The sequence below is a fragment of the Salvelinus fontinalis genome, chromosome 1 (assembly GCF_029448725.1).
Source record: "Salvelinus fontinalis isolate EN_2023a chromosome 1, ASM2944872v1, whole genome shotgun sequence".
Lineage (NCBI taxonomy): Eukaryota > Metazoa > Chordata > Actinopteri > Salmoniformes > Salmonidae > Salvelinus > Salvelinus fontinalis.
Window position 1 is genome coordinate 85,521,862 of NC_074665.1, and position 13,269 is coordinate 85,535,130.

The 13,269-nt window shown below is 46.8% G+C and overlaps 1 protein-coding gene across 1 annotated transcript in view; it reads left to right on the forward strand.

Annotated features, from left to right (window-relative positions):
• LOC129862984 (integrin alpha-9-like) overlaps positions 1-13,269 on the forward strand; it is a 233,225-nt gene that overhangs the window by 148,670 nt on the left and 71,286 nt on the right. Inside the window, exon 16 of the mRNA XM_055935066.1 lies at positions 11,062-11,214. Coding sequence (XP_055791041.1) covers positions 11,062-11,214 — 153 coding nt within the window. The remainder of the gene's footprint in view (positions 1-11,061; positions 11,215-13,269) is intronic.

Sequence of the window (13,269 nt, forward strand, 5' to 3'; positions counted from 1 at the left end):
AGTCGGTGTGATGTGTTTGGTGAAAACAAGAGCCATGCATCAGGAATGAGGACCCGGCCTTGATTTATTACGGGGTTCAAGTTGGTGCGTAAACCTGGAGTGCGTTTCTTCTTCCAACACCAGAGTAGACGATCCTCTCCTCAGTCTACTGAAGTAGAAGTGTAGAGTGAGGATCTATGCTCAAGATAACTGCGGAACATTAAAAAAATACTTGTAACGGTCCTGACCTGTTTTATGTTGTTTTTTATGTGTTTATGGTCAGGGCATGTGTTTTGGGTGGGCAGTCTATGTTATCTGTTTCTATGTTGGTTTTGGGTTGCCTGGTATGGCTCTTAATTAGAGGCAGGTGGTTTGCGTTTTCCTCTAATTAAGAGTCATATTTAGGTAGGGCGTTCTCACTGTTTGTTTGTGGGTGATTGTCTCCTGTGTCGTGTCGATGTATGTACCATACGGGACTGTTTGGCTGTTCGTTTTCGTTTCGATGTCGTCTGTTTCCTGTCCGTGAGTTTACGTGTAGTTATGTAAGTTTATGTTCAGGTTTCGTCAACGTCGTTTTCTTGTTTTTTTGTAAATTTGAAAGTGTTTTGTGTTTCTTGTTGCCATCGTCGTATTTATAATAAAGATGGCTTATTTCCCTGAAGCTGCATTTTGGTCTGATGATCCTTCTCTCCTCTCCTCGTCTGAGGATGAGGAGAGCGACAGCCGTAACAGAATCACCCACCAAACTAAGACCAAGCGGCAAGGGAAAGCTCGACAGGGCAACAAGGACTTCTGGACTTGGGAGCAGATATTAAATGGAGAAGGTCCCTGGGCTAAGGCAGGAGAGAATCGCCGCTCTCAGGAAGAGAGGGAGGCAGCTAAAGCCCAGGAGCGGTGGTTTGAGGAGGCAGCAAGGAGACGTGGCTGGAAGCCCGAAAAGCCATGGGAGCAGCTGGAGGCACTGAGGAGAGCAGAGGCTACCGGAGAGAGGAACCGGAGCTATGAGGGAACGCGTCTGGCACGGAAGCCCAAAAAGCCCGTAAGTAACTCCCAAAAATTTCTTGGGGGGGGCTAGGAGGTAGTGGGCCAAGGGCAGGTAGGAGACCTGCGCCCACTTCCCAGGCTTACCGTGGAGAGCGGGAGTACGGGCAGGCGCCGTGTTACGCAGTAGAGCGCACGGTGTCTCCTGTACGAGTGCATAGCCCAGTGCGGGTTATTCCACCTCCCCGCACTGGTAGGGCTAGATTGAGTATTGAGCCAGGTGTCATGAGGCCGGCTCAACGCGTCTGGTCTCCAGTGCGTCTCCTCGGGCCGGCATACATGGCACCGGCCTTACGCATGGTTTCCCCGGTTCGCCTACATAGGCCGGTGCGGGTTATTCCACCTCCCCGCACTGGTCGGGCAACCGGGAGTATTCAACCAGGTAAGGTTGGGCAGGCTCAATGCTCAAGAGTGCCAGTACGCCTCCACGGTCCGGTATTTCCGGCGCCACCTCCCCGCCCCAGCCTAGTACCTACAGTGTCTACACTACGCACTAGGCTACCAGTGCGTATCCTGAGCCCTGTTCCTCCTCCACGCACTCTCCCTGTAGTGCGTGTATCTAGCCCGGTGCCTCCAGTTCCGGCACCACGCACTAAGCCACCTGTGCGTCTCCAGAGCCCTGAACACACTGTATCTTCTCCCCCTACTAATCCTGATGTGCTTGTCCTCAGCCCGGTGTCACCAGTGCCGGTACCTCGCATCAGGTATAGAGTGGGCTTTGAGAATGCAGTGTGCCTTGTCCCTGCTCCCCGCACTAGTAGGAAGGTGCTTATCCTTAGCCCGGTGCCTCCAGTTCCGGCACCACGCACCAGGTCTACAGTGCGCCGTATCCGGCCAGAGCCATCCGTCTCCCCAGCGCCATCTGAGCCATCCGTCTCCCCAGCGCCATCTGAGCCATCCGTCTCCCCAGCGCCGTCTGAGCCATCCGTCTGCCAGGAGCCTGCAAAGCCGCCCGTCTGCCATGAGCCTGCAAAGCCGCCCGTCTGCCATGAGCCTACAGAGCCATCCGCCAGACAGGAGCCGCTAGAGCCGTCAGCCAGACAGGAGCCGCTAGAGCCGTCAGCCAGACAGGAGCCGCTAGAGCCGTCAGCCAGACAGGATCTGCCAGAGCCGCCAACCAGACAGGATCTGCCAGAGCCGCCAACCAGACAGGATCTGCCAGAGCCGCTAGCGAGCCATGAGCAGCCAGAGCCGTCAGAGAGCCATGAGCAGCCAGAGCCGTCAGAGAGCCATGAGCAGCCAGAGCCGTCAGAGAGCCATGAGCAGCCAGAGCCGTCAGAGAGCCATGAGCAGCCAGAGCCGTCAGCCTGCCATGCGCGTCGAGAGCCGTCAGCCTGCCATGAGCGTCGAGAGCCGTCAGCCTGCCATGAGCGTCGAGAGCCGTCAGCCTGCCATGAGCGTCGAGAGCCGTCAGCCTGCCATGAGCGTCGAGAGCCGTCAGCCTGCCATGAGCGTCGAGAGCCGTCAGCCTGCCATGAGCGTCGAGAGCCGTCAGCCTGCATAGACCTGCCAGAGTCCCTCAGCCAGGATCTGCCAGAGTATATCAGCCGGGACCTGCCCCTTGTCCCGGTGTTGCCCCTTGTTCCGGTGCTGCCCCTTGTCCCGGTGCTGCCCCTTGTCCCGGTGCTGCCCCTTGTCCCGGTGCTGCCCCTTGTCCCGGTGCTGCCCCTTGTCCCGGTGCTGCCCCTTATTCCGGTGCTGGTCCTTATCCTGGTGCTGCCCCTTGTTCCGGTGCTGCCCCTTGTCCCGGTGCTACCCCTTGTCCCGGTGCTGCCCCTTGTCCCGGTGCTGGCCGTTTATTTAGGGGAAGGTAGTTTTAGGGTGGTCATTGGAAGGGGTAGACAGAAGAGGGGAGTGACTATGGTGGTGTGGGGACAGCGTCCAGAGCCGGAGCCACCACCGTGGTCAACTGCCCACCCAGACCCTCCCCTGGACTTTGTGCTGGTGCGCCCGGCGTTCGCACCTTGAGGGGGGGGTTCTGTAACGGTCCTGACCTGTTTTATGTTGTTTTTTATGTGTTTATGGTCAGGGCATGTGTTTTGGGTGGGCAGTCTATGTTATCTGTTTCTATGTTGGTTTTGGGTTGCCTGGTATGGCTCTTAATTAGAGGCAGGTGGTTTGCGTTTTCCTCTAATTAAGAGTCATATTTAGGTAGGGCGTTCTCACTGTTTGTTTGTGGGTGATTGTCTCCTGTGTCGTGTCGATGTATGTACCATACGGGACTGTTTGGCTGTTCGTTTTCGTTTCGATGTCGTCTGTTTCCTGTCCGTGAGTTTACGTGTAGTTATGTAAGTTTATGTTCAGGTTTCGTCAACGTCGTTTTCTTGTTTTTTTGTAAATTTGAAAGTGTTTTGTGTTTCTTGTTGCCATCGTCGTATTTATAATAAAGATGGCTTATTTCCCTGAAGCTGCATTTTGGTCTGATGATCCTTCTCTCCTCTCCTCGTCTGAGGATGAGGAGAGCGACAGCCGTTACAATACTCACATTTCAACAAATAAATGTTCAGTGGCTGATGTTGAATGGTAACAATTAATGTAAAAGTATTGAGATGTCATGATAAAAACCTGCTTCACTTGTAGGTTAGAAGTAGAGCCATTGTGAGAAGAGTAACATCTCCTCCTCATCATCCTCCACCACTGCCACACTATTATCCCTTCTTTTCCTGTGGTCTCTAACTGCTGCTCTTTCTTTCTCTCCCTCTCTCTTTCCCAGTTGTCTCTCTCTTGCGCTCAATATCGCGCTCTCTCTTGCGCTTGTTCTCTCCCGCTCTCTCACATTCTCTCTCTCGGACTGTCACTCTCCCTTGGCCCCAGTGATGTACTGGGCAGTATGTACTACCCTCTATAGTGCCTTGCGGTCGGAGGTCGAGCAGTTGCCCTTTCAGTCTCCTGAGGGGGAATAGGTTTTGTTGTGCCCTCTTCACGACTGTGTTGGTGTGCTTGGACCATGTTAGTTTGTTGGTGATGTGGACACCAAGGAACTTGAAGCTCTCAACCTGCTCCACTGCAGCCCCGTTGATGAGAATGAGGGCGTGCTCGGTCCTCCTTTTCCTGTAGTCCACAATCATCTTCTTAGTAGTGATCACGTTGAGGGAGAGGTTGTTGTCCTGGCACCACACGGCCAGGTCACTGATCTCCCTATAGGCTGTCTCATTGTTGTCGGTGATCAGGCCTACCACTGTTGTCATCGGCAAACTTGATGATTGTGTTGGAGTCGTGCCTGGCCGTGCATTCATGAGTGAACAGGGAGTACAGGAGAGGACTGAGCACACACCCCTGAGGGGCCCTGTGTAAAGGATCAGCGTTGCGGATGTGTTGTTACCTACACTTCCCACCTGGGGGCGGGCCATCAGGAAGTCCAGGATCCAGTTTCAGAGGGAGGTGTTTAGTCCCAGGGTCCTTAGCTTAGTGATGAGGTTTGAGGGCACTATGGTGTTGAACGCTGAGTTGTAGTCAATGAATATGATTCTCACATAGGTGTTCCTTTTGTCCAGGTGTGAATGGGCAGTGTGGAGTGCAATAGAGATTGCGTCATCTGTGGATCTATTGGGGCAGTATGCAAATTAGTTTGGGTCTATGGTTTCTGGGATAAGGGTGTTGATGTGAGCCATGACCAGCCTTTCAAAGCACTTCATGACTACAGACGTGAGTACTCCTGGTCGGTAGTTTTTTAGGCAGGTTACCTTAGTGTTCTTGGGCACAGGGACTATGATGGTCTGCTTGAAACATGTAGGTATTACAGACTTAGACAGGGAAAGGTTGAAAATATCAGTTTAGACACTTGCCAGTTGGTCAGCGCATGCTTGGAGTACACGTCCTGGTAATCCATCTGGCCCTGCGGCCTTGTGAATGTTGACCTGTTTAAAGGTCTTACTCACATCGGCTGCGGAGTGTGATCACACAGTTGTCCGGAACAGCTGGTGGTCTCATGCATGTTTCATTGTTACTTGCCTCGAAGCGAGCGTAGAAGTAATTTAGCTCGTCTGGTAGGCTTGTGTCACTGGGCAGCTCGCGGCTGTGCATCCCTTTGTAGTCTGTAATAGTTTGCAAGCCCTGCCGCATCTAACGAGCATCGGCGCAGTATGATTCTATCTTCGTCCTGTATTGATGCTTTGCCTGTTTGATGGTTCATCGGAGGGCATAGCGGGATTTCTTATAAGCTTCCGGGTTATAGTCCGCTGCTTGAAAGCGGCAGCTCTACCCTTTAGCTCAGTGTGGATGTTGCCTGTAATCCATAGCTTCTGGTTGGGGTATGTGCGTACAGTCACTGTGGGGACGACGTCACCGATGCACTTATTGATGAAGCCAGTGACTGATGTGGTGTACTCCTCAATGACATCGTAAGAATCCTGGAACATATTCCAGTCTGTGCTAGTTAAACAGTCCTGTAGCTTAGCATCTGCTTCATCTGACCACGTGTTTATTGACCGAGTCACTGGTGCTTCCTGCTTTCATTTTTGCTAGTAAGCAGGAATCAGGAGGATAGAATTATGGTCATACTTGCCAAATAGAGGGCGAGGGACAGCTTTGTACGCTTCTCTGTGTTTGGAGTAAAAGTGGTTGAGAGTTTTTTTCCCCTCTGGTTGCACATTTAACATGCTGGTAGAAATGTAGAAATGCTGGTAGAAATTAAATTTTCCCTGCATTAAAGTCCACGACCACTAGGAACACCGCTTATGGATTAGTGTTTTCCTGTTTGCTTATGGTGGTATACAGCTCATTGAGTGCGGTCTTAGTGCCAGCATCGGTCTGTGGTGGTATGTAGACAGCTACGAAAAATACAGATGAAAACTCTCTTGGTAGATAGTGTGGTCTACAGCTTATCATGAGATACTCTACCTCAGGCGGGCAAAACCTTGAGACTTCCTTAGATATCGTGCACCAGCTGTTGTTTACAAATATGCATAGACCACCGCCCCTTGTCAAAATGGCATGGTTGATTAAGAGCCCATGAAACGGCAGCCATCCTCTACCACGCCATCTTAGGCATGCTTGTGTTCCGTCCAATGTGAAAAGGCACATTTGAATGAAACAAATCGTCCCTGAGGCGAGCGTTGGTTCATAGAATGACAGCCTTTGACTGTAGAGTCATCTGCTGCCATGTTTTCTCTCATTTATGAGTGTGACGCTGTGACCGGTGTTTGTTACTCGTGTGTGTGTGTTGTGCGGGTGTTGCGTGTGCTTGTGCATGCATGCGTGCATGCGTGCCAGGTAACTGTATGTAAGGACCAGTTGTTGTGTGGGTCCATTCCATTCACATAATTAAAAGCACCAGGCCATTAACACCCAGTCAGCCTCTGTCTCAGTTGGAGCTCAGGAACTCCTATGTTCTATAAATACAGGAGTTAACAGCAGTGCTGTGATGGGGTAGGAGCCTGGGAGGGGTGTGGGGGTGGGCTGGAGCTGGGGAGAGGTGTGGGGGTGGGCTGGGGCTGGGGCTGGAGTAGTGGACTAGGGTTGGAGGAGCTGGGGATGAAGGGCTGTGGTAGGAGGTTGAGGTGGTTGGGTGAGGTAGGAGCCTAGAAGTAGGGCTGGGGGTGAGACTGGGGCTTGGGAGGCAGGGCTTGGGGTGGTATAGGGAACATTAATAACTGCCTAATAAAAGCTTGGGCCAAGCAGGGCTTACCAATGACCTCCACTGTTTCCTAACATAAAGGGGGATATAATGAGAGTTTTGCTGCTCATTCTCAGTGTCCAGCCACGCATTGTTCTGTATCTTCCCTGGTACCGGGCAGTGTCTGTGTCCCAAATGTCACCCTATGCCCTATATAGTGCACTACTCTTGGCTAGGGCTCAATAGGGTTCAATAGGGCTCTGGTCAAAAGTAGTGCACTATAAGGAATAGGGTGTCATTTGAGACGCGGCCTCTGTCTCCATCTCCCACGATAACACAGCCTCTGTCTCCATCTCCCACGATTTCACAGCCTCTGTCTCTGAGACAGTTTAATGATGGATGGTAGGTCAGGAGTCAACAGTCAGCAGTGCTCATCTCATAGAAATAGAATGACTAGAGCAGGAAAAGTCCCTCTGACTTCCTCCCTCTGACCTCTGCCCAAGGCAGTTGGACAGTGCACTCATTGGGCATGCTTAACACGGCTGACATGAGATTCTATTTCTATAGTCCGTCCATGGTACTGAGCCTTGTCACTGTTTTGTAAACGGGAAGTTTGGGAACCAAACCCATCAAATGATATTCAGTTATATTTGTGTTGTGCTTAATGTGACATTTCACAAAAAACGACTTCAATCATACAGTACAATGACTTCATAACTTATTCAATGACCAACAGTAAAGCAGATAAAGCATTTAGAAGACTGCATATATTGGTATTTTTACCTGTGCGTTACCAAAAACTTGACAAAGTAAGCTATAGTACTAAGAGGATAATTCAATAAAACTTTTAGTCAAGTTTCTAATTTGGGTCTTGATGATCATAGGGGCGGGCTGCAGTATTTTATCCCTCTCAATGGAGGAAGAAGCCCTGTAACCGGGTCTGTTTCTGGAGATTCATGTCCGGCTCCATCCACACTTTTCCTCTTTCCTGCCATAACTCTCTCACTTTGCTAGGTAGCAGACAGCCGCCCCTTCACAGAGGATGTCAGTGTGTGAGTGTTTAAATGTGTGAGTGTTTAAGTGTGTGTGGGCTGATGTGTTAATCCAACCAGACAGAACTTCAGGCCTCCTATATGGCCTGAAAGAGGAAGGAGATGGGTGGATTGATGGAAAATCGGTGGATTGGTGGAAAATGAAACAATTAAAAAAATAGAGAGAGAGAGAGCACAACCACTGGGAAAGAGAGAGGGAAAGAAAGAGACCACCGGAGAAGAAAAGACCGTGAAGCCCTCATGAGGGGTTTGGTTCCAAGCTGGCAGACACTAGTTTGGGTAAAGAGCGACACTCCGGTCAGTCAGTGGTACCAGACAGCAACATGGAACCAAACCCCTCACCATCAGAGTCTCTAGCTCTTTAAAGGTTGAGTGAGTAAAGTTTAATGGACTGGAAAGATTAAAGAAAAGAGAGAAAGACATAAAGATGTGATTTTCCCATGTCCTTTTTCCAACAGTATTCTGTAATGAGGACGTGGGGTTTGATTATATTCAGAGCTTTCCTTGTTTCCAAGTCCCGTGCCAAAAGAAACACTTTCTCTATGGTTCTCTCAGGTCGTATGGTCTCACATTGGAAAAGATAGAGTACAGTACATGCAAATGCAATGCCAGTTGTTTAGTATATGGATTCAATTTACCCTCTTCACGCTACTGAGCCAATCCAAACCGAGCTTCGTTGAGCTGAAAGGACAATGAGTGGAGAACATATCAGAGCCAGTAAAGATGGGGTTGGCATGGTCTTCTGAAGCTCATATCCACTTCTGAAGCTTGGGTGGCACTGTTTTATAACCAGTCAGGTTCAGATTGATAGCACCTAGAGAGGACTTTATCTGATGTTAACATAATAGGGCTCTTTCCAGTGTTGTAGTACTCAGCATTTTGAGTGTCTCGGTCTCGTGTCAGATACATTTGTACTCGGTCTTGACTCGGACAGGAAGGACTCGTAATTTCTTCCCGGGACCAGCGGAGTAAAAAACTCCTAATTATCAGCTTTCATTTAACGAGTACATAAAACTGATTCGCCAGGCCAAATATATACACTCTTTTCTCGAAACATGAATATCTTAACAGTATTTATATCTATTCTAGAAATGTGTGCTCAGTGGCGAACCATTTGGACCTAGGACTTTAGTGTGTGACAGGTTCGTGATGCTCAAAGGACAGCAACTGTAATCTCACTTCTTAATCCCCACTGATGCGTATCAAAGTAGTGTAGTAGAGATATACGATTTATGTAGTACAATAGTGAAATGATGCACAAAGTGGACTACAAAATCGCAAAGCACGTGCAATATATGAATATGCGTGCAGCACACATAGCCTAGTTTCGGCAGAAGATCGTCTGCAGGCAAGAAGAGTATGCAGCTCTCAACTGGTTTTGGCATGAATCAGCTCACAGAATGACGTCGGTGGCCGTTAGGTAGGAAAGACGTTTCAACTGATGATATCTACCAGTAAATGCTAACTAAGGCAACAATGGGTATGCAAACCAGGTGTTGAAAAAATTTCGTTTGAAGTCTTGGTTAGTAGGCTATTTGTGATGTGCCATTCAGTCATGTGCTGTTTGCGTTAGGGGTGTAGGCATGAGTTTGCCTGGTGGACACAGGCCCACCCACTGGGGAGCCAGGTCCTGCCCACCCAATCAGATTGAGCAAAAACCAAAAAAATATGCAGTGTTATCACAAAAAACACAGTTACACTCACCAGATAATGATCATTTGAAACAACCCTTTCCTGCAGTCAAGGAACAAAAGCGCCCTCTTTGGCCTCATGGGTGGAATGTTATTAATATTTTTCATTATTTCATCATCCAATAACATTTTTTTTAAACAGATAAATCTGGTGTTTCTATGTCAAACAGTTTTGTTTTATTTCATTCTTCGGATATATTCAGTGCCTGGCAAAAGTTTGTACACACCTGCTCATTCCAGGGTTTTTCTTTATTTGTACTATTTTCTACATTGTATAATAATAGTGAAGACATCAAAACTATTAAATAACACATAGAATCATGTAGTAACCAAAAAAGTGTTAAACAAACATATATTTGTATATATATTTTATATTTGAGATTCTTCATAGTAGCCACCCTTTGCCTTGATGACAGCTTTGCACACTCTTGGCATTCTCTTAACCAGCTTCATCTGGAATGCTTTTCCAACAGTCTTGAAGGAGTTCCCACATATGCTGCGCACTTGTTGGCTGCTTTTCCTTCACTCTGCGCTCCAACTCATCCCAAACCTATGATGTCAATTTCATGCCATATGTATTACATTTAAAATAAAATTAATTGTGAATACAAGTCCTCAACTGGCAGCTTCATTAAATAGTACCTGCATAACACTAGTCTCAACGTCAACAGTGAAGACGCAACTCCGGGATACTGGCCTTCTAGGCAGAGTTCCTCTGTCCAGTGTCTGTGTTCTTTTGCCCGTCTTAACCTTTTCTTGAAGCTGCCAGTTGAGTACTTGTGAAGCGTCTGTTTCTCAAACTAGACACTCTAATGTACTTGTCCTCTTGCTCAGTTGTGCACAGGGGCATCCCACTCCTCTTTCTATTCTGGTTAGGGCCAGTTTGCCCTGTTCTAAGAAGGGAGTAGTACACAGCGCTGTATGAGATCTTCAGTTTCTTGGCAGTTTCTCACATGGAATAGCCTTCATTTCTCAGAACAAATCAAATCAAATCAGATTTATTTATATAGCCCTTTGTACATCAGCTGATATCTCAAAGTGCTGTACAGAAACCCAGCCTAAAACCCCAAACAGCAAGCAATGCAGGTGTAGAAGCACCTGAAGAATAGACTGACGAATAGACTGACGAGTTTCAGAAGAACGTTCTTTGTTTCTAGCCATTTTGAGCCTGTAATCGAACCCACAAACGCTGATGCTCCAGATACTCAACTAGTCTAAAGAAGGCCAGTTGTATTGCTTCTTTAATCAGAACAGCAGTTTTCAACTGTGCTAACATAATTTCAAAAGGGTTTTCTAATGATCAGTTAGCCTTTTAAAATTATAAACTTGGATTAGCTAACACAATGTGCCATTGGAACACAGGAGTGATGGTTGCTGTTAATGGGCCTCTGTACACCTATGTAGATATTCCATAAAAAATCTGCCGTTCCCAGCTATAATAGTAATTTACCACATTAACAATGTATTTCTGATCAATTTGATGTTATTTTAATGGACAAAAAATGTGCTTTTCTTTAAAAAAACTATGACATTTCTAAGTGACCATAAACTTTTGAATGGTATTGTATACATATATTTTGTTATATATAGTGAGGTGTATACTTGGTATTGAATCGGTCTCGCTTTAGGTCATCTTGTCCACTGGCTCTTTCTCATAACAAACTGAGCATTCAAGATTTGGTTCTGGATCACGAAATTACATTGTGCTTGAACTGCCATTTGGTTTCTCTTTGTGTCTCTACAGAAGGACATGAAAGACATATTCACAGCCATCACCTTTGAGGTGGCCTACACCCTGGGGAAGCATGTGGTGAACGGTCACCTGGACAAAGACCTGCCTGCTCTTACACCTGTACTGCGCTGGAGGAAAGGAGACAAGATGGCAGCAAAGAATGAGGTAACAGGCTCCAGCTGTTGTTGCCTATTATCTAGGTTGAATGAGGTAACAGGCTAGAGCTGTTGCCTATTATCTAGGTTGAATGAGGTAACAGGCTCCAGCTGTTGTTGCCTATTATCTAGGTTGAATGAGGTAACAGGCTACAGCTGTTGTGTTGCCTATTATCTAGGTTGAATGAGGTAACAGGCTACAGCTGTTGTGTTGCCTATTATCTAGGTTGAATGAGGTAACAGGCTACAGCTGTTGTTGCCTATTATCTAGGTTGAATGAGGTAACAGGCTACAGCTGTTGTGTTGCCTATTATCTAGGTTGAATGAGGTAACTGGCTACAGCTGTTGTGTTGCATATATCTAGGTTGAATGAGGTAACAGGCTACAGCTGTTGTGCTACCTACAGTCCAAGTCGGAAGTTTACATACACCGTAGCCAAATACATTTCAACTCAGTTTTCACAATTCCTGACATTTAATCCAAGTAAAAACTCCCTGTTTTAGGTCAGTTAAGATCCCAAATTTATTTTAAGAATGTGAAATGTCAGAAAATTAGTAGAGAGAATTATTTATTTCAGATTGTATTTCTTTCATCACATTCCCAGTGGGTCAGAAGTTTACATACACTCAATTAGTATTGGGTAGGATTTCCTTTAAATTGTTTAACTTGGGTCAAACGTTTCAGGTAGCCTTCCACAAGCTTCCCAAAATAAGTTGGGTGAATTTTGGCCCATTCCTTCTGACAGAGCTGGTGTAACTGAATCAGATTTGTATGCCAAATTTTCTATGGGATTGAGGTCAGGGCTTTGTTATGGCGACTCCACTACCTTGACTTTGTTGTCCTTAAGCCATTTTGCCACAACTTTGGAAGTATGCTTGGGGTCATTGTCCATTTGAAAGACCCATTTGCGACCAAGCTTTAACTTCCTGACTGATGTCTTGAAATGTTGCTTCAATATATCCACATAATTTTCCTCATCATGATGCCATCTATTTTGTGAAGTGCACCAGTCCCTCCTGCAGCAAAGCACCGCACAACATGTTGCTGCCCCCGTGCGTCACGGCTGGGATGGTGTTCTTCGGCTTGCAAGCGTCCCCCTTTTTCCTCCAAACATAACGATGGTCATTATGGCCAAACAGTTCAATTTTTGTTTCATCAGACCAGAGGACATTTCTCCAAAAAGTTTGATCATGGTCCCCATGTACAGTTGCAAACAGTAGTCTGGCTTTTTTATGGCAGTTTTGTAGCAGTGGCTTCTTCCTTGCTGAGCGGCCTTTCAGGTTATGTCGATTATAGGACTTGTTTTACTGTGGATATAGATACTTTTGTACCTGTTTCCTCCAGCATCTTCACATGGTCCTTTGCTGTTGTTCTGGGATTGATTTGCACGTTGCACACCAAAGTACGTTCATCTCTAGGAGACAGAACGTGTCTCCTTCCTTAGCGGTATGATGGCTGCATGATCCCATGGTGTTTATACTTGCGTACTATTGTTTGTACAGATGAACGTGGTACCTTCAGGCATTTGGAAATTGCTCCCAAGGATGAACCACACTTGTGGATGTCTACAATTTTTTTCTGAGGTCTTGGCTGATTTATTTTGAGTTTCCCATGATGTCAAGCAAAGAGGCACTGAGTTTGAAGGTAGGCCTTGAATTACGTCCACAGGTACACCTCCAATTGACTCAAATGATGTCAATTAGCCTATCAGAAGCTTCCAAAGCCATGACATCATTTTCTGGATGTTTCCAAGCTGTTTAAAGGCACAGTCAACTTAGTGTATGTAAACTTCTGACCCACTGGAATTGTGATACAGTGAATTATAAGTTATCTGTCTGTAAACAATTGTTAGAAAAATAACTTGTGTCAGGCACAAAGTAGATGTCCTAACCGACTTGCCAAGACTATAGTTTGTTAACAAGAAATTTGTGGAGTGTTTGAAAAACTAGTTTCAATATCTCCAACTTAAGTGTATGTAAACTTCCGACTTCAACTGTATATATAGGTTGAATGAGGTAACTGGCTACAGCTGTTGTGTCGCCTATATGTAGGTTGAAATCTTCTC